At 44.7% G+C, this 19928-nt stretch overlaps 1 protein-coding gene across 11 annotated transcripts in view; it reads right to left on the bottom strand.

The window, feature by feature from the left end:
- LOC118395203 (disco-interacting protein 2 homolog C) overlaps window positions 1-19928 on the bottom strand; it is a 282104-nt gene that overhangs the window by 131148 nt on the left and 131028 nt on the right. For 8 of the 11 annotated variants that reach the window (XM_052463704.1, XM_052463692.1, XM_052463696.1 and 5 more), the window contains exon 2: window positions 3507-3584. The exons of 1 other annotated variant lie outside the window; for it this stretch is intronic. In XM_052463704.1, coding sequence (XP_052319664.1) covers window positions 3507-3584 — 78 coding nt within the window. The remainder of the gene's footprint in view (window positions 1-3506; window positions 3585-19928) is intronic. 2 more of the 11 variants (XM_052463693.1, XM_052463703.1) reach the window with 1 other exon arrangement.

The raw sequence follows: 19928 nt of genomic DNA, 5'->3' as shown, positions 1-19928 counted from the left end.
CCTATGCCACCCCACTTCTTGTATGGCGTTTTCACTTTGAATGAAGACAAGGAGGCTGAGGCCTGAGATGCCTTGGGATGGCCTTCTAGGCAAGGTGTGTCTTTGCGTTAAATCCCGCCTACTCGAATGACCTTGCTGCAATGGCCTCAAGAGTCATAGTAAAAATAAATTGTTTGCTAAGAAACACAGAGCCGACAAAGCCAACAAGATAGATTACTTCTTTGCAGATAAACTGTCTTTGTAGCAAGAACGAAATAAACAAGTTATATTCTTGGTTCTTGGAATTGAATCAACGACCCCAAAAGAGAAAAAGACTGCTCATGACCAATCCAGAAACATTGGAATTAATTTTGAAAGGTGGAAGAGTGACACCGAAATGGCCACCGTTCTCATTGACTGGTAACGTTAGGTAAGTGTTGGATTGCGTTTTTAACCTGCTAGCTACATTAGCGGCTAACCTTGGTGTGTTCAGTGTTCAAGCTGATCGGTGAAACCCACATGATGTAAAAAGTGTCTAGGTTAGGCTATTTGATCGGAGAAATCGGCATGATTTAAAAATTGTCCGTCTCATTAAATCGTCATACATTTTATCTCCAGCCTGTAGGCTACAGAAAAGGCCACATACTCTTTCTACCATATCCTATATCTGCTACATTATTTATGTTAGATCATTTTTTTTGACAGAACGTTGGTGGAGCTCCAACAAATAGGTCCACAGACGATGCAAACTCAACCACACTGCCCTAACCCATCTGGACAACAGAAATACCTATGTGAGAATGCTGTTCATCGACTACAGCTCAGCATTTAACACCATAGTACCCTCCAAACTCGTCATCGAGCTTGAGACCCTGGGTCTCGACCCCGCCCTGTGCAACTGGGTACTGGACTTCCTGACGGGCCGGCCCCAGGTGGTGAGGGTAGGTAACAACATCTCCACCCCGCTGATCCTCAACACTGGGGCCCCACAAGGGTGCGTTCTGAGCCCTCTTCTGTACTCCCTGTTCACCCACGCCTCCAACTCAATCATCAAGTTTGCGGACGACACAACAGTGGTAGGCTTGATTACCAACAACGACGAGACGGCCTACAGGGAGGAGGTGAGGGCCCTCGGAGTGTGGTGTCAGGAAAATAACCTCTCACTCAACGTCAACAAAACTAAGGAGATGATTGTGGACTTCAGGAAACAGCAGAGGGAACAACCCCCTATCCACATCGATGGGACAGTAGTGGAGAGGGTAGTAAGTTTTAAGTTCCTTGGCGTACACATCACAGACAAACTGAATTGTTCCACCCACACAGACAGCATCGTGAAGAAGGCCCAGCAGCGCCTCTTCAACCTCAGGAGGCTGAAGAAATTTGGCTTGTCACCAAAAGCACTCAGAAACTTCTACAGATGCACAATCAAGAGCATCCTGTCGGGCTGTATCACCGCCTGGTACGGCAACTGCTCCGCCCACAACCGTAAGGCTCTCCAGAGGGTAGCGAGGTCTGCACAACGCATCACCGGGGGCAAACTACCTGCCCTCCAGGACACCTACACCACCGATGTCACAGGAAGGCCATAAAGATCATCAAGGACAACAATCATCCGAGCCACTGCCTGTTCACCCCGCTATCATCCAGAAGGCCAGTACAGGTGCATCAAAGCCGGGACCGAGAGACTGAAAAACAGCTTCTATCTCAAGGCCATCAGACTGTTAAACAGCCACCACTAACATTGAGTGGCTGCTGCCAACACACTGACTCAACTCCAGCCACTTAATAATGGGAATTGATGGGAATTGATGTAAAATATATCACTAGCCACTTTGAACAATGCTACTTAATATAATGTTTACATACCCTACATTATTCATCTCATATGTATACGTATATACTGTACTCTATATCATCTACTGCATCTTTATGTAATACATGTATCACTAGCCACTTTAAACTATGCCACTTTGTTTACATACTCATCTCATATGTATATAATGTACTCGATACCATCTACTGCATCTTGCCTATGCCGCTCTGTACCATCACTCATTCATATATCTTTATGTACATATTCTTTATCCCATTACACTTGTGTGTATAAGGTAGTAGTTTTGGAATTGTTAGCTAGATTACTCGTTGGTTATTACTGCATTGTCGGAACTAGAAGCACAAGCATTTCGCTGCACTCGCATTAACATCTGCTAACCATGTGTATGTGACAAATACATTTGATTTGATTTGAACAGCGCCCTGGAGAGGTGCCTGGGAATGGACAAGCAAAATATTTTGCGCCACTGCCTTTGAGAAAATGGGCACTGCTTATCAGAGTGTGGTATCAACGATCACCTAAAAAGCCCTTATCTTATGCCACTGCACCGGTTGAGAGATATTGTGGTTGTTTTGGGGCAGAATTCTGTGAGGCTTTATGTGTTGTTGTTGGAGGTGCGTCTTGGTCAGTTTAACTCCGAAAATGACGTCCTCGTCAATCTGTTGTCGCAGGCGGCCACATAATCATGCCTAATGAGCGGGCTGGCCATGTGTAGACACCATACAGCATGATACTCAATTACACTCACACACTTAATCTAAGCGGTCTGCTGCCATACCTGCTTACCGTTCATGCCAAGTGGACTAGATCTGCTTGGATTCAATGTATAGGCAGTTAAATGACATATTTAAGACACATTTCACAGAAGAACAAATGGGTCAGCCTCTCCCCTTCCATCAGTGGGTGTTTGTCCCAAATTGCACCATATTCATATAACACTGGTCAAAAGTAGTGCATTATAAATAATTTAAATAGATGTTGGCGAAACAACAATTCACAAAGCATTCAAAATAAATGCAGTTGAGGCCATTTTTATACAGCACTCTGAGAATGTACACATATAAGCTTTGTCACTGGTGTCTTCTGGGTCAAAAATGAGCCCTTCTTCTATTTTCCAAAATGGCCGCTTGGATAACAACATTTTGACACTGTAGAACATCCCAGACATCAGTTAGAAGAGTATATCTGAGCTGAACTGCAACCCACACATCCATTAAAGTAAAGTTCTGTTTAATTTGGTGAAAATGGGATGAAATGGAGAATGAATGAAAACAAATTGAAAACTGAAGGAATGTCACATCCACTGTTCCTCTGTGTTTTGCTAACTTGCATTACCTCCAAGTGAGAACATTATTAGTTAGGCTAGGTCTGTAAGATTGTATTAGTTAAGTTTAACTATGACTAAAATACATAAGCAAGAGTTAGGCCCTTGTATATTTCAACTAATAACAATTAAATCAGTAATTTCCCCCACTAGACTTGAATCTATATACACCCAGGGAGGGCAGAGAATCTGAGATTATTGTTGTGTTAGACATCAAGCTTTTGGTTTGAAGTATGCAGTTTATATCACAAAACAAATACCTATATTCCAGAGTCAGATTAGCCCATAACTCTATTCCAGAATCCATCACTGTTTCAGATTAGTTGAGACAGACACGGTTAGTGTTTTGATTGGACGAGTGGTATTTACCTTTACCTGGTGCCTTAGGAAGGAAGGCCCCAATTAATTTGGACCTCTTCTTTTCATAGCCTTTCTGTGTGATGTCACCTGCCAAAGGAGGAGAGGAAAACTACCGTTAGTGAAACGGAAGAGCGTTCTTATTTCTTTCTCTAGGGCTCTTATTCAGATCTGCATGCTGTTACTGAACCACAATATCCATGGCATCAGCAGATGACAGTATACAACAGGTTAAGCTGTTTGGTTAATCTCTGCTATGCTTTGTCTTTTTTTATGCTGAACAAGGAGCAGATGGGTGTTCAGAGCTAGGTTGGACAAACAGGAAGCGACAGGGATAGGGGGGTTGAGAAACAAGGAAGGAGAGAAGTACCGGTTGGGAAGTAGCTAGACAGCTAGCTGGAATATATAGTGCATGCAGTCACTTTAGTGAGTGTCAGTAATGAATGAGACAGAGACCCAGCTGCCAGCATGTATTACCCATCAAGGCCTGGCGCCCTCACTGCCCTGGCCATCACACAGGTAATTAGGAGGGGATTGGCTGGGGGTGGGAGAGAGGGGGATAGGAGAGGGCCTGGCTGGGGGATGGAAAGATGGAGAGAGGAGGATAGGAGAGGGCCTGGCTGGGGGATGGAAAGATGGAGAGAGGAGGATAGGAGAGGGCCTGGCTGGGGGACGGAAAGATGGAGAGAGGAGGATAGGAGAGGGCCTGGCTGGGGGATGGAAAGATGGAGAGAGGAGGATAGGAGAGGGCCTGGCTGGGGGACGTAAAGATGGAGAGAAGAGGATAGAAGAGGGCCTGGCTGGGGGACAGAGAGGGAGAGAGGATAGGAGAGGGCCTGGCTGGGAGTGGGAGAGAGGGGGATAGGAGAGAGCCTGGCTGTGGACTTTGCGGTTAGCCTTCAAAATAAAAGTATGTCAGAGACAGTGATGCAAATTAATACAAATAGTAGAATTATGCCATAATTGATCATATCATGCTAAACGAGGTTGGAATGTTGTTATATAAAATCAACAAAAGACAATTTGTTAAAAAAACATTTTAAAAATCTGTTGAAATCACACTGGATGTATAATACTTTAGAATTGCGTTGGGAGCATACATATTTCACTGTACAGCCTTACCTATGGATGGGGATCAATGACATGGGGTATCAGTCTACTCAGTGACACCCAGAGAACATTAGCGTCGTAGCTCTCATTGTGGGACTCTGAAACAACTGTGAATGGAGACACATTTATTATCAACCTATGTGTATTGAACACTATTCCTGAGGAAAAACAATACTGCATGGATGTTGGAGTCTGATAACTCTGAGGAGGATGTTGGGAAAAAATATATTGGGTATTGAGTAGATGGATACACCATTTAATTGATCCCCAAACCTTAGGTAAAGCTGTTCGGTGCAATATGAATGTCAACACACACAATAGGCTGACTGGGGAGGTGATTTCACACAGTCACTGTCCCGTGATAAGAACTACAACGCTAATATTTACGTAAACTCTTCACAGTTGTGTTCTGTGGATGTCACCGAGTAGACTGATACCCCATTTTATTGCTTCACATTCCAACCTTGTTTAACATTATCTAGTCTAAATATGGCATGATTCCACCAAAAGTAACCTTCTGCATCACCTTCAAAGCTGTTATTTTATTTTGAAGGCAAACTGCAAAATCCACGATTATGCCTAATCCTTATTGTGGCTAGCGTGACAACACATAACCCGGTCCGGTCGAGCCTCACTAGCCAGATGAAGCTATCTGGCTGCTTTTAACGTTAGCTTTGGGCAACAGCGTTAAGTAGCTGGCTAGCTATTCATTTTCATGAACTGAAGTTCAATTTCAATAGGCGAACAACAAGTGGCTACCTAGCTAATACTTACTCACAAGGATTCCTACATATTTGCTAAGAATAATGAAAATGACTAGTTTCTACTGGTCATTGTTTTAAGGCTGGTTGGATTGGTGCTAACTAGGTACCAAGCTAAAGCTAGCCAGCTATCCCAGATGTTGCGGTCAAACAAATAAGGATTTATTACCAACGCAGTATTGTAAACACATCGTTCATGGCCGTTGTTTGTTTGCTTGCAGAATTTTTTGTACAGCTTTGACAGTGCTACTGATAGTAGTGGTGGAGCTTGGCTTGCATGTGCAATTCAGAACACACAACATTCTACAGTATGTTATTGACGTGTCAAATTGAATGCCTACTTAACGCATCAAATAGTGGGCATTAAATCTTCTTTTTTTGACACCCAAAGACCCAAACGGTGTTCCATAGTATGTCGTGAAGCTAATAGCATTGACACTGTTACTGTGTAACTCCAGAGGGACAACATCTGAAAAATAGTGCACTTCCACAACAGGAAATGGTTGATTGTCAAGTGCAATGAATTCTTACTCTTTAAAATGACTGATCGACTTGTTGTCTGCTAGATCCACACAGCAGACATTGTGGTCTAAGTTAGGAATGCTGTGTTGCACGTGTAGCGCAAAATTTTACGTGGCGTCAATACGTCATGTACCTATGTTATATAGGTATGTACGTCAGCTTTGACATTGGTTTTGCACATCGGTATTAAACTAGACATCGGGCTGATACCGATGTTGGCATTTTTTGCTAATATCGGCCGATTCCAATATGTTCATCGATATATCGTGCATCCCTATAGATATATACAATGCATTTGGAAAGTATTCAGACCCCTTGACTTATTCCACATTTTGTCCAATTTGTAAGTCGCTCTGGATTAGAGCGTCTGCTAAATGACTTAAATGTAATGTAAATGTAAATGTTACATCATAGCTTTCTTTACTCTAAAATGTATTAAATCACCCCCCCCCACCCTCAATCTACATACAATACCCCATAATGACAAAGCTAAAGTCTAAAACTGACATTTTAGACCCTTTACTCAGTACTTTGTTGAAGCAGCTTTGGCAGAGATTACAGCCTCGAGTCTTCTTGGGTCGGACACTACAAACTTGGCACAACTGTATTTGGAGAGTTTCTCCCATTCTTCTCTGTAGATCCTCTCAAGCTCTGTCAGCTTAAATGAGTAGCAGTGCTGCACAGCTATTTTCAGGTCTCTCCAGAGATGTTTGATCGGATTCAAGTCCGGCCTCTGGCTGGGCCACTCAAGGACATTCAGAGACTTGTCCTGACTAGTCTCCCAGTCTCTGCCGCTGAAAAACATCCCTACAGCATGATGATGCCTCCACTATACTTCCATTTAAGAATGATGGAGGCCACTGGGTTCTTGGGGAACTTCAATGCTGCAGAAATGTGTTGATGGCCTTCCGAAGATCTGTGCCTCGACACAATCCTGTCTCGGAGCTCTATGAGCAATTCCTTCGTCCTCGTGGCTTGGTTTTTGCTCTAACATGCACTGTCAAATGTGGGACCTTATATAGACAGGTCTGTGCCTTTCCAAATCATGTCCAATCAATTGAATTTACCACAGGTGTACTCCAATCAAGTTGTAGAAACATCGAGGATGATCAATGGAAACAGGATGCATCGGAGCTCAATTATGAGTCTCATAGCAAAGGGTCTCAATACTTATGTAAATAAGTTATTTTTGTTTTTTCATAAATTTGCTAAAATTTCTAAACACCTGTTTTCACTTTGTCATTATGGAGTATTGTGTGTAGATTGATGAGGTAAAAAAAAGTACTGAATCCATTTCAGAATAAGGCTGTAACGTAAGATTTTTTTTTTTTAAAGTCATGGGGTCTGAATACTTTACGAATGCACTGTATTTCTGATACCTTTTAATACTTTTTCTGGTATATTTTTTCTAAAAGGCCCCTTTTCCATCTGTTTATCCAGAAATTAAAGCCTTTATTTAAGCCCATTTCTTAAAATGGAAAATGGTTGAAAAATGTATCTATGCCTTAATTTCCCAAAAACTAATACTCCTAGCATTCATTTGACATGCACCTATGAACTTCACATGTTGGTGCTCATGGGTCCTTTTCAATGGAAATTCCCATAGGCTACACTGCAAAACAACCAAAACAACACAACCCACGTTGAAGCTTCATACACGCACACATACACAGAAATAGACAAACATCTTCTTGGCACAAGGTGCTGATATTCGGGGAAGTCATCCACGGCGAACTGAAATTAACTTCTTCTCCAGCTCTGGATTTGAGATTTCCTGATGAGCTGCCTGATGCAGGAAAACAGGCAGACAGAGACACAGATCGATAGACAGGCAGACACAGACAAACCTGAGATTACGGGGGTGTCTGTCTGTCTGTCTGTCTGTCTGTCTGTCTGTATGGAATGCAGCCTGTTTGATGGCTTTAGTACATTTACTCAGCCAGCTTTGGGGGGAAGCTCTGTTTTAGCCAGTGAGAGACAGCTCAGCCTCAAACTGCATTGCAAATGGCACCATATTCCCTATGTAGTGCATTACTTTTGACAATGGCCCATAGGGAATAGGGTGCCATTTGGGACACAGCCTCAGTTGTGTCCTCCAGAGTAGGAGAGGAGACAGCAGGAGACAACGAACATGAGGCGCTTTAAATGGTGAGGGTGACTCATGTCTTTCCTCCCTCGGATTACAAAAAAAAAATATTCAATTCAACCACCCCTCCCCTTATTGGAGTAAACCAACAACACAGATTTTTCGCTCAAAGTACAAGTAGTTCAATCATTATACACACAGTTGAAGTCGGAAGTTTACATACACCTTAGCCAAACACATTTAAACTCAGTTTCACAAGTCCTGACATTTAATCTGAGTAAAGATTCCCTGTTTTAGGTCCGTTAGGATCACCAGTTTATTTTAAGAATGTGAAATGTCAGAATAATAGTGGAGAGAATGATTTATTTCAACATTTATCACTTTCATCACATTCCCAGTGGGCCTGAAGTTTACATACACTCAATTAGTATTTGGTAGAATTGCCTTTAAATTGTTTAATTTGGGTCAGACGCTTTCGGGAAGCCTTCCACAAGCTACCCACAATAAGTTGGGTGAATTTTGGGCCATTCCTCCTGACAGAGCTGGTGTAACTGAGTCAGGTTTGAAGGCCTCATTGCTCGCACATGCTTTTTCAGTTCTGCCCACATATTTTCTATAGGATTGAGGTCAGGGCTTTGTGATGACCACTCCAATACCTTGACTGTGTTGTTCTTAAGCCATTTTGCAACAACTTTGGAATTATGCTTGTGGTTATTGTCCATTTGGAAGACCCATTTGCGACCAAGCTTTATCTTCCTGACTGATGTCTTGAGATGTTGCTTCAATATATCCACATCATTTTCCAGCCTCATGATGCCATCTATTTTGTGAAGTGCACCAGTCCCTCCTGCAGCAAAGCAGCCCCACAACATGATGCTTCCAACCCCGTGCTTCACGGTTAGGATGGTATTCTTTGGCTTGCAAGCCTCCCCCTTGTCCACAAAAAATAACAATGGTCATTATGGCCAAACAGTTCTATCAGACCAGAGGACATTTCTCCAAAAACACAGAGAGACATCTTTAGCCCAAGCCTCTGAGCTGAGAACCAACAGCACAATGAAGAGGCCCCTTGTCCATAAAAAAACATGACTAAGCTGTTCTTTTGACAGAAAGAAGACGATGACATAGATGATGACAATTGACATATACACTTAGTGGTTTACTGGGCACACCACCCCATTCAAGAAAATGGTTCGCTCCTACAGACAGTGAGTGACGTTGCCGTAGTTTCTATATAAAGCAGGCAGATAGGCATCGAAGCATTCAGTTACTGTTCGATTGACTGTTAGACAGGGCAAAATGAGTGACCTAAGCAACTTTGAGTTTGGTATGATCGTCGTTGCCAGGCGCGCCTCTTCCAGTATCTCAGAAACGGCAGACTTCTGGTGCTTTTCATGCACAAAAGGGTCTATGGTTTCCCGAGAATGGCGTGACAAACTAAAAACATCCAGTCAGCGTCAGTCCTGTGGGCAAAAAATTGCAAGTATCGTGCAAGCTAACAGGCGGGCCACAAACAGGCAAATAAAGGTGCAGGAAAACAGTGGTGTGCAGAACAGCATCTTGGAATGCAAAACTCGTCGGTCCTGGTCAAGGATGGGCTATTGCAGCAGACGACCACACCGAGTTCCACTCCTATCAGCTAAACACAAGAAGCAGCTCCAGTGGGCACATGATCAACAGGTGTGGAACATTGCCTGGTCTGACCAATCCCGGTTCCTGTTGCATCATGCTGATGGCAGAGTCAGGATTTGGCGTAAGCAGCATGAGTCAACGGTACAGGCTGGTGGCGGTGGTGTAATGGTGTCGGGAACGCTTTCTGGCAACTTTCTGGGCATCAAGTCCCTTGATACCAATTGAGCAACACACACAGGCCATCCTACTACATAATTACTTTATAAACCCTCTATGCATATGGTTTTAATCACAACTTACTTTTGGAAAGAATCATTTGAAATAATTAGCAGCAAGTTTAAGTACAACAGAGACTTAAATACTTAACACTAAAATACGCATACAGTTCCCTACAGTGTACAGTACAGTGACTCACTCTGCTGCTTTTTATATGTCTATTTAGTAAGCTGCTTCATGCTATAAATCATTTAAGACACATACTGCACTAGAATCAATCCATCCAATCCTTATATTTCATATTTCCTTTCAGAGACTCTCACTTTCAGATAGATGTTCCTTTGGTTTCTAAAATACTATGCACCAAAGTGGCCATATAAGAGCAAGAACGTAGAAGTACGCTAGCATCCTCACAGTCAATTGCAGGGTGAGGCCAGAGTAGCCACCATACTCACAGTGCTAGTTTTGGCTCCAACACATGAAATGCTTATTGCAGAGGAAATGGTGAGTTGGCTAAAGATGCCCTACCTGCGTTTTAGTGCTGACAAAGGTTGTAACCCACACTGCTATGCTAAACACACCCATTATACCTGCTTTCTTTGCGCAGGTTTTTAAAATTAAAGCTCACTTAGTTTATTTTCATAGGAGACCCACAACATGTGTAGAAAAGAGTAAAATAGTATTGAACAGAGTGTAGGAGGAAGAGGAGGGAGAGAAGGAAGGGGAGGAGCAGGAGCAGGAGTAGGAATGGCATAGTCAGCCTGCCTCCCTGAACCCAGTCCTCTCCCAGGAATGTTTATGTAATGCTTTTATAGCACAACGGGAAGAACTCATTTCTCTCTCCATCACGATGATGATCTACACTGGGTGTAATGGGGGAACAATAAAATCAGCATCATTTCCCTTTTTTTCTTTTGTGGGAATGTTGTTGGCGTGTTTAGTGGCCGTTTTATGTGCTCCTGACCAATTATGCTATTTTGTGTTTTTTTTTAATGCTAATTATACTATTTTGCCTCTACCCTCTGTTCTAATGGCACATGTACTGGAGAGCAAACTAGACAAGCTCTGTTCAAGATGATCATATCAACGGGACCTGAAGAACGGTAATATCCTATGCTTCATGGAGTCGTTTCAGAAGGAGGACATGGTTAAAATAAATCTAGCTGGTTTCTCTATGCATCAGCAGGACAGAAAGGCAGTGTCTCGTAAACTCAAGGGTGGAGGTGTGTGTCTCTTTGTTAACAACAGCTGATGCGTGATCTCTAATATTAAGGGAGTCTCTAGGTTCTACTCGCCTGAGTTAGAATACCTCATGATAAGCTGTGGACCATACTATTTACCAAGAGTTTTCATCTGTATTTTTCATTGCTGTCGACTTAGCACCACAAACTGATGCTGGCACCAAAACCACACTCAACAAGCTATATTTATTTGATTAATTGTTAATTACTTTGTTTTACCTTTATTTAACTACGCAAGTCAGTTCAGAACAAATTGTTATTTACAACGACGACCTACCCCGGCCAAACCCGGACGACACTGGGCCAATTGTGCACCACCATATGGGGACTCCCAATCACGGCCGGATGTTATACAGCCTGGAATTGAACCAGGTACTGTAGTGATGCCTCTTGCACTGGGATGCAGTGCCTTAGACCACTGCACCACTTGGGAGCCAATTGCAGGGCCATATACCAACAAGAAAATGCTCATCAGAGGCAGCTCTCCTATTGGCCGGTGATTTTAATGCAGGAAAACTGAATGCTACCTGTGCAACTAAAGGGGGAAAAAACTAGATCCCCTTTACTTCACACAGAGACGCATACAAAGCTCTGCCTCCATTTGGCAAATCCATAACTCTATCCTCCGGATTCCTGCTTACCAGCAAAAACCCAAACAGGAAGTACAAGTGACACACAATTCAGAAGCGGTCAGATGAAGCAGATGCTAAGCTACAGGACTGTTTTGCTAGCACAGACTGGAATATGTTCCAGAATTCATTAGATAACATTGAGGAGTGTACCACATCAGTCACCGGCATCATTAATAAGTGCATCGACACCATTGTTCTCACAATGACCGTACGTACATACAGTACATATCAGAACCAGAAGCCATGTATTACAGGCAACATCCGCAGTGAGCAAAAGGTTAGTGCTCCGCATTCAAGGAGGATTTTTCATGATCCAAACATGCCAACACAGTCGTCCCCCTCAGGAGGTTGAAAAGATTTGGCACTCAGATCCTCAAAAATGTCTATAGCTGCACCATTGAGAGCATCTTGAGTGGCTGCATCACCGCTTGGTATGGCAACTGCTTGGCATCTGACCCGAGGACGCGACAGAGAGTAGTGCGTACGACCCAGTACATCACTGGGGCCGAGCTCCCTGCCATCCAGGACCTCTATACCAGGAGATGCCAGAGAAAGGCTCAACAAAAATTGTCAAAGACTCCAGCCACCCAAGACATAGACTGTTCTCTCTGCTACTGCACAGCAAGTGGTACCAATGCACCAAGTCTGAAACCAACACGACCCTGAACAGCTTCTACCCCCAAGCCCTAGGACTTCTAAACAAGACAGCTAAATAGTTAATCAAATGGCTACCCGGAGTACCTGCATCGACCCTTTTTTGCACTAACACACACACACACACACACACACACACACACACACACACACACACACACACACACACACACACACACACACACACACACACACACACACACACACACCCCCAACACACATAACATGCACACATGCATACTGAAGCCGCACACACACACACGCTGCTGCTATTGTCTATGATCTATCCTGTTGCCTAGTCACTTTACCCCTACCTATATGTACAGTACATAGCTAACTCAATTACTGGTACTCCCTGTATATAGCCATGTTATTTTGACTCTTTATTTTGTATTTGTTATTCACTGTGTATTTATTCTTCGTGCCACTTTTTAAATGTTTTATTCGTTTTTTTAAAAATCTGGTCTTCAACTCTGCATTGCTGTAAATGTACCCATAATTAAACATTTCACTCTTAGTCTACACCTACTGTCTACGAAGCATGTGACAAATAACATTTGATTTGATTGATTTGATTAGGCGCTGCTAACTGCTGTTGCCTTTGCTGCCTGAGCCTCACTAACACCCCTTCCCTTCAGCTCCCCGGCCAACCCAGGCTTGTATCATATGTACAGTACAGAGGCTTACTGTACAATAGATTAGGTCCCTCATACTGCGTCCCAAATGGCACCATATTCCCTAGTGCACTACTTTTGACAACGTCTGTCTTTATGATTACAGCAGACAGGTAGACATACAGTGCCTTGCGAAAGTATTCGGCCCCCTTGAACTTTGCGACCTTTTGCCACATTTCAGGCTTCAAACATAAATATATAAAACTGTATATTTTTGTGAAGAATCAACAACAAGTGGGACACAATCATGAAGTGGAACGACATTTATTGGATATTTCAAACTTTTTTAACAAATCAAAAACTGAAAAATTGGGCGTGCAAAATTATTCAGCCCCTTTACTTTCAGTGCAGCAAACTCTCTCCAGAAGTTCAGTGAGGATGTACAGCAGAGCTCCTGTCTCTCTGTATTCCTACCTGAAGCACACAGCCACACCACAGGGACAATGGAAATACTAATCTAGCGCTTAGGCAGGCAACGCAGGAAAACAATCCCCTTATTTGCATTTCACAAACCATGTAAACATTTCAAAAGGAATCCTCTTCTGCCTTGGCCTCCCGAGTGGCGCAGCGGTCTAAGACACTGCATCTCAGTGCAAGAGGCGTCACTGCAGTCCCTGGTTCGAATCCAGGCTGCATCACATCCGGCAGTGATTGGGAGTCCGGCAGTGATAGGACTCATAGCACAGCGTCGTCTGGGTTTGGCCGGGGTAGGCCATCATTGTAAAGAAGAATTTGTTCTTAACTGACTTGTCTAGTTCAATTATTATTTTAAAAATTCCTTTGCAACCAGTCACACTACACCAAAGATTATCTATTATATTGAAAGGATATCAGAGTGACTAAGGCCGGGCGATATGACCCAACAAAAATCTGATCTAATTTTTTTTCTTCAAATGTATGTATTAGCGATTTTTTTTTAAAAGTTCTCTAAATAAGCATTGTTGTACAATTAAAGTTAAAACACACTGCATTTCAAACAGTCAGCAATACTCTAATGAATTTAAGCCTTCCACAACTACGAGACCCACTAATAATTTACTAATTTAATCTGTATTTTTTGTTGTTGCAAGAAATCACTGATCTGGCTTTCAAGTCTGCCTATGAAAATGCCCTTTTTTGTTACAAATGTAACTAGAATCATGCATAATGCACATGTCCAACAAGAGACAAAAGAGAAAAAATATTTTCTGTCATGTCACACAGCTACAGATGTCACATATTTTCTGTCATGTCACACAGCTACAGATGTCACATATTTTCTGTCATGTCACACAGCTACAGATGTCACATATTTTCTGTCATGTCACACAGCTACAGATGTCACATATTTTCTGTCATGCCTCACAGCTACAGATGTCAGATATTTTCTGTCATGCCTCACAGCTACAGATGTCACATATTTTCTGTCATGCCTCACAGCTACAGAAGACTCATCTCTTCAGTGGGTCATATGATTGAGTGTAGTCTGGCCCAGGAGTGGGAAGGTGAACGGAAAGGCTCTGGAGCAACGAACCGCCCTTGCTGTCTCTGCCTGGCCGGTTCCCCTCTTTCCACTGGGATTCTCTGCCTCTAACCCTGTTACGGGGCTGAGTCACTGGCTTGCTGGGGCTCTCTCGTGCCGTCCCTGGGGGGGTGCGTCACCTGGGTGGGTTGATTCACTGTTGTGGTTGGCCTGTCTGTTCTGTCTGGGTTGGCCTGTCGCCCCCCTTGGGTTGTACCGTGAGATCGTACTCGGCCTTGTCTCAGGATGGTAAGTTGGGGTGTCCTCGGATGGGGCCACAGTGTCTCCTGACCCCTCCTGTCTCAGCCTCCAGTATTTATGCTGCAGTAGTTTATGTGTCGGGGGCTAGGGTCAGTTTGTTATATCTGGAGTACTTCTCCTGTCCTATTCGGTGTCCTGTGTGAATCTAAGTGTGCGTTCTCTAATTCTCTCCTTCTCTCTTTCTTTCTCTCTCTCGGAGGACCTGAGCCCTAGGACCATGTCCCAGGACTACCTGACATGAGGACTCCTTGCTGTCCCCAGTCCACCTGGCCATGCTCCTGCTCCAGTTTCAACTGACCTGAGCCCTAGGACCGTGCCCCAGGACTACCTGACATGAAGGCTCCTTGCTGTCCCCAGTCCACCTGACTGTGCTGCTGCTCCAGTTTCAACTGTTCTGCCTTATTATTATTCGACCATGCTGGTCATTTATGAACATTTGAACATCTTGGTCATGTTCTGTTATAATCTCTACCCGGCACAGCCAGAAGAGGACTGGCCACCCCACATAGCCCGGTTCCTCTCTAGGTTTCTTCCTAGGTTTTGGCCTTTCTAGGGAGTTTTTCCTAGCCACCGTGCTTTTACACCTGCATTGTTTGCTGTTTGGGGTTTTAGGCTGGGTTTCTGTACAGCACTTTGAGATATCAGCTGATGTACGAAGGGCTATATAAATACATTTGATTTGATTTGATTTGATGTCAGATATTTTCTGTCATGCCTCACAGCTACAGATGTCAGATATTTTCTGTCATGTCACGCAGCTACAGATGTCACATATTTTCTGTCATGCCTCACAGCTACAGATGTCAGATATTTTCTGTCATGCCTCACAGCTACAGATGTCAGATATTTTCTGTCATGTCACGCAGCTACAGATGTCAGATATTTTCTGTCATGTCACTGTCACGCCTTGGTCATTGTATTTTGTGTTTTTGGTATATGTTTGGGTAGGCCAGGGTGTGACATGGGTTTATATGTTGTTTTTCGTATTGGGGTTTGTAGTATTTGGGATCGCGGCTAATTAGGGGTGTTGCATAGGCTTGGCTGCCTGAGGCGATTCTCAATTGGAGTCAGCTGCTTTTCGTTGTCTCTGATTGGGAACCGTATTTAGGTAGCCTGAGTTCGCGTTGTATTTTGTGGGTGTTTGTTCCTGTCTCTGTGTTGTAGTCACCAGATAGGCTGTAATAGGTTTCACGTTCCGTTTGTTGTTTTCGTATTTCAGTTATTTCATGTACCGTTTACTTTCATTAAAGTCATGAGTAACCTACACGCTGCATTTCGGTTTGACTCTCTTCTTACAACAGACGAACGTCGTTACAGAAACACCCACCACTCACAGACCGAGCAGCGTGTGAACCTGGCAGGAGCCTAAGGAGGACGTTATGGACAGTAGAGGCATGGAGTATACTATGTGGGAAGAAATCGACAGGTGGGCGGCCGACCCAGAGGGAGTGCAGGAGCCCGCCTGAGATTCCCTACAGCAATGCGAAGAGGGCTATATATGTATGGAGTCAAAAAGGAGAACACGGTGACGCAGAGCGAAAAACGAAAGTAACGGGGAAAGCGCAGAGAGAGTGGCTGAGTCAGGAGTCAGACCTGAGCCTACTCTCCCTGTTACTCGTGAAGAGCAGTTGCAGTGGGAGAGGCTGCACCACTTGGAGATTTGGACATGGGAGGAGGAATTAGACGGTAAAGGACCCTGGGCGCAGCCGGGAGAATATCGCTGTCCCAAGGAAGAAATAGACGCGGCTAAAGCGGAAAGGCGCAGGTATGAGGAGGCAGCACGGCGACGCGGTTGGAAACCGGAAAAACAGCCCAAAAAATGTATTGGGGGGGAGGCTAGAAGGGAGAATAGTTATGCCAGGTAGGAGACCTGCGCATACTCCCTGTGCTCACCGTTGGGTTAGAGAGACCGGGCAGGCACCGTGTTATGCTATGGAGCGCACGGTGTTTCCAGGGCAGGTGCAGAGCCAGGTGCGGCACATACCAGCCCTTCCTATTGGCCAGGCTAGAGTGGGCATCGAGCCAGTTAAGCTTGGGCAGGCTCGGTGCTCAAGAGCTCCAGTGCGCCTGCACGGTCCGGTCTATCCAGAGCCACCTCTACACACCAGTCCTCCGGTAGCAGCTCCCCGCACCAGGCTTCCTGTGCGTGTCCTCGAGCCAGTACCACCAGTTCCAGCACCACGCACCAGGCCTCCAGTGCGCCTCGCCTGTTCAGCGCAGCCAGCGCTTTTCTCCTCTCCTGCGCTGTTGGAGTCTCCCGCCTGTTCAGCGCAGCCAGCGTTTTTCTCCTCTCCTGCGCTGCCGGACTCTCCCGCCTGTTTAGCGCAGCCAGAGCCTTTCTCCTCTCCTGCGCTGCCGGAGTCTCCCGTCTGCCCAGCGCCGCCAGTGCCGCTAGTCTGCCCAGCGCGGCCAGTGCTCCCAGTCTGCCCAGCGCGGCCAGTGCTCCCAGTCTGCCCAGCGCGGCCAGTGCTCCCAGTCTGCCCAGCTCCGCCAGGGCTCCCAGTCTGCCCAGCTCCGCCAGTGCTCCCAGTCTGCCCAGCGCCGCCAGTCTGCCCAGCGTCGCCAGTCTGCCAGGATCCGCCAGAAGTGCCAGTCTGCCAAGATCTTCTAGATCGGCCAGACAACCTGAATCATCCAGTTCCACTAGCCAGCCAGGATTTACCGGAGCCTACTACCTGCCTGAGCTTCCTCTCAGTACTGAGCTTCCTCTCAGTACTGAGCTTCCTCTCAGTACTGGGCTTCCTCTCAGTACCGGGTTTCCCCTCAGTACCGGGCTTCCCCTCAGTACCAGGCTGCTTCTGTCCTGAGATGCCCCTCTGTCCTGAGATGCCCCTCTGTCCTGAGATGCCCCTCTGTCCTCTTTAAGGAATACCTAGGATAGGATAAAGTAATCCTTCTCACCCCCCTTAAAAGATTTAGATGCACTATTGTAAAGTGGCTGTTCCACTGGATGTCATAAGGTGAATGCACCAATTTGTAAGTCGCTCTGGATAAGAGCGTCTGCTAAATGACTTAAATGTAAATGTAAGAGAAGAGTCAGCTAGTATAAAAGTCTTAGGCTAAAATGCTGCTAGCAGTACGTGGTACCCCAATGCCGCGCTCGACAAACTGAGCATTCATTTTCCAGAATCAATGTTTATTGATATTCTCATTTTAGTCATGTCTGCTCTGCGTGCAATTTGAGTAGTTGAGACATACAAAGGGTATCGTTAGAATAGTTAACTTCTCTATTACAGTAATATAATGTCTCAATGTGGTTGTGTCCATATGAACGATTCTATTGGACCAAAGTTGGGAAGGTGCACACAGCACAGGAGCGAAAGAGACGAGACCAAAAATGGACATAAACGCCCATAAAAACAAAAAATAACAAAACCTTGATTCTTGCGATACAGGCATTTGGAATATACCGCAAAAACACATTCAAATTAATTCAATATATCGCCCAGCCCTACGAGTGAACGCTTTAACGATGGAAATGCATGTCCTGAATGAGTGAAGGCATGTGAGATCAGGTGGGTCCATTCTAGCCAATGAGAGGGCTGATACACATGTGAACAACAGCCACAACTAAGTTGCTTTTCTCAAAGTTGTTGAAATGCCACGTGCATCCATTTATATCAGTACATTTGTTAGAGCCTAAACATCATGAAACTTCTGTTGGCTCAAATAAGCCTCACTTAAAAGAAACACTCTCATAGACCTCAATACAAAAAGTGCTTATCTCGCAGGACAGATTTTGGGCAGAGTAAATCCTCTCGCTTCGCCTCTCCCTCACTGATTACACACACACTGTTTGAGCCAGATGATAGGTTGTCAATTAGCTTTCCCTTCTTTGCTACAATGCTCTACTCTCCGGCAACCTGGAAAAGCACTTAATAAAGTTCAGTTAGTGACTAGAAACCAAAAATTGTATCATATTTCTCCAGTTCTAGCCTCTGGCTTCCTGTTAAGGCTAGGGCTGAATTCAATGTTTTTCTGCTAACCTAAAAAGCATTACATGGATTTGCTCCTACCCATCTCTCCGATTTGGTCCTGCCGTACATCCCTACACGAACACTACGGTCACAAGATGCAGGCCTCCTTATTGTCCCTAAAACTTCTAAGCAAACAGCTGGAAGGAAGGGCTTTCTCCTATAGAGCTACATTTGTATGTAATGGTCTGCCTATAAATGTGAGAGACACAGACTTGGTCTCAACCTTCAAGTCTTTACTGAAGACTCATCTCTTCAGTAGGTCCTATGATTGAGTGTAGTCTGGCCCATGGGTGTAAAGGTGAACAGCAAGTCACTGGAGTGACAAACCACCCATGCTGTCTCTGCCTGGCTGACTCCTCTCTCTCCACTGGGATTCTTTGCCTCTGACCCTATTACGGGGGCTGAGTCACTGGCTTACTAGTGCTGTTCCTAGGAACAAGGGGGGCACGTCACACCAGGATTTTTTCACTATACTCGACTTGAGTGTGTTGAGTCACTCGCGTGATCTTCCTGTCCGGTTTTGCACCCCCTCGGGCTTGTGCGGTGGAGGAGATCTTGGTGGGCTACACTGAGCCTTGTCTCAGGGTAGTAACTTGTTGTTCTGTTGATATCCCTTTAGTGGCAAAATGGGAGTGGTTATATCCTACCTGGTTGGCCCTGTCTGGGGTTATCGTCGGACAGGGCCACAGTGTCCCACGAACCCCCCATCTCAGCCTCCAGTATGTATGTGACAATATGTGCCAGGGGGCTAGGGTCTGTCTGTCTTATCTGGTCAAATTCTCCTGTCTAATCTGGTGTCCTGTGTGAAGTTAAATTCTTTCTCTCTCTCTCTCTCTCTCTCTCTCTACTTGCTGTTTGGGGTTTTAGGCTGGGTTTCTGTATTCACACTTTGTGACATCTTCTGATGTAAGGGCTTTAGAAATACCTTTGATTTGATTTAGAACATCAGACCAGCTTCTATACCGGAAGGGGAGGAGGACAGCTCTTGATTTAACTGCTGCCAAACTATTATGATTTATAGCAACCTGCTTTATATCAGTTAGACTCACAGAAAGACAACGGCTCTCTTTCGAAGACGTTCTGCATTGACCATAAGATGGATGAATTCCTAGTGAGGTTGAGCTTGTAAGTACACTGAAACACTGTTATTTGATATAATAATACTGA

Source organism: Oncorhynchus keta, chromosome 15 (genome assembly GCF_023373465.1).
Source record: "Oncorhynchus keta strain PuntledgeMale-10-30-2019 chromosome 15, Oket_V2, whole genome shotgun sequence".
NCBI classification, from domain to species: Eukaryota; Metazoa; Chordata; class Actinopteri; order Salmoniformes; family Salmonidae; genus Oncorhynchus; species Oncorhynchus keta.
This window is presented reverse-complemented; position numbering and strand designations above follow the sequence as displayed.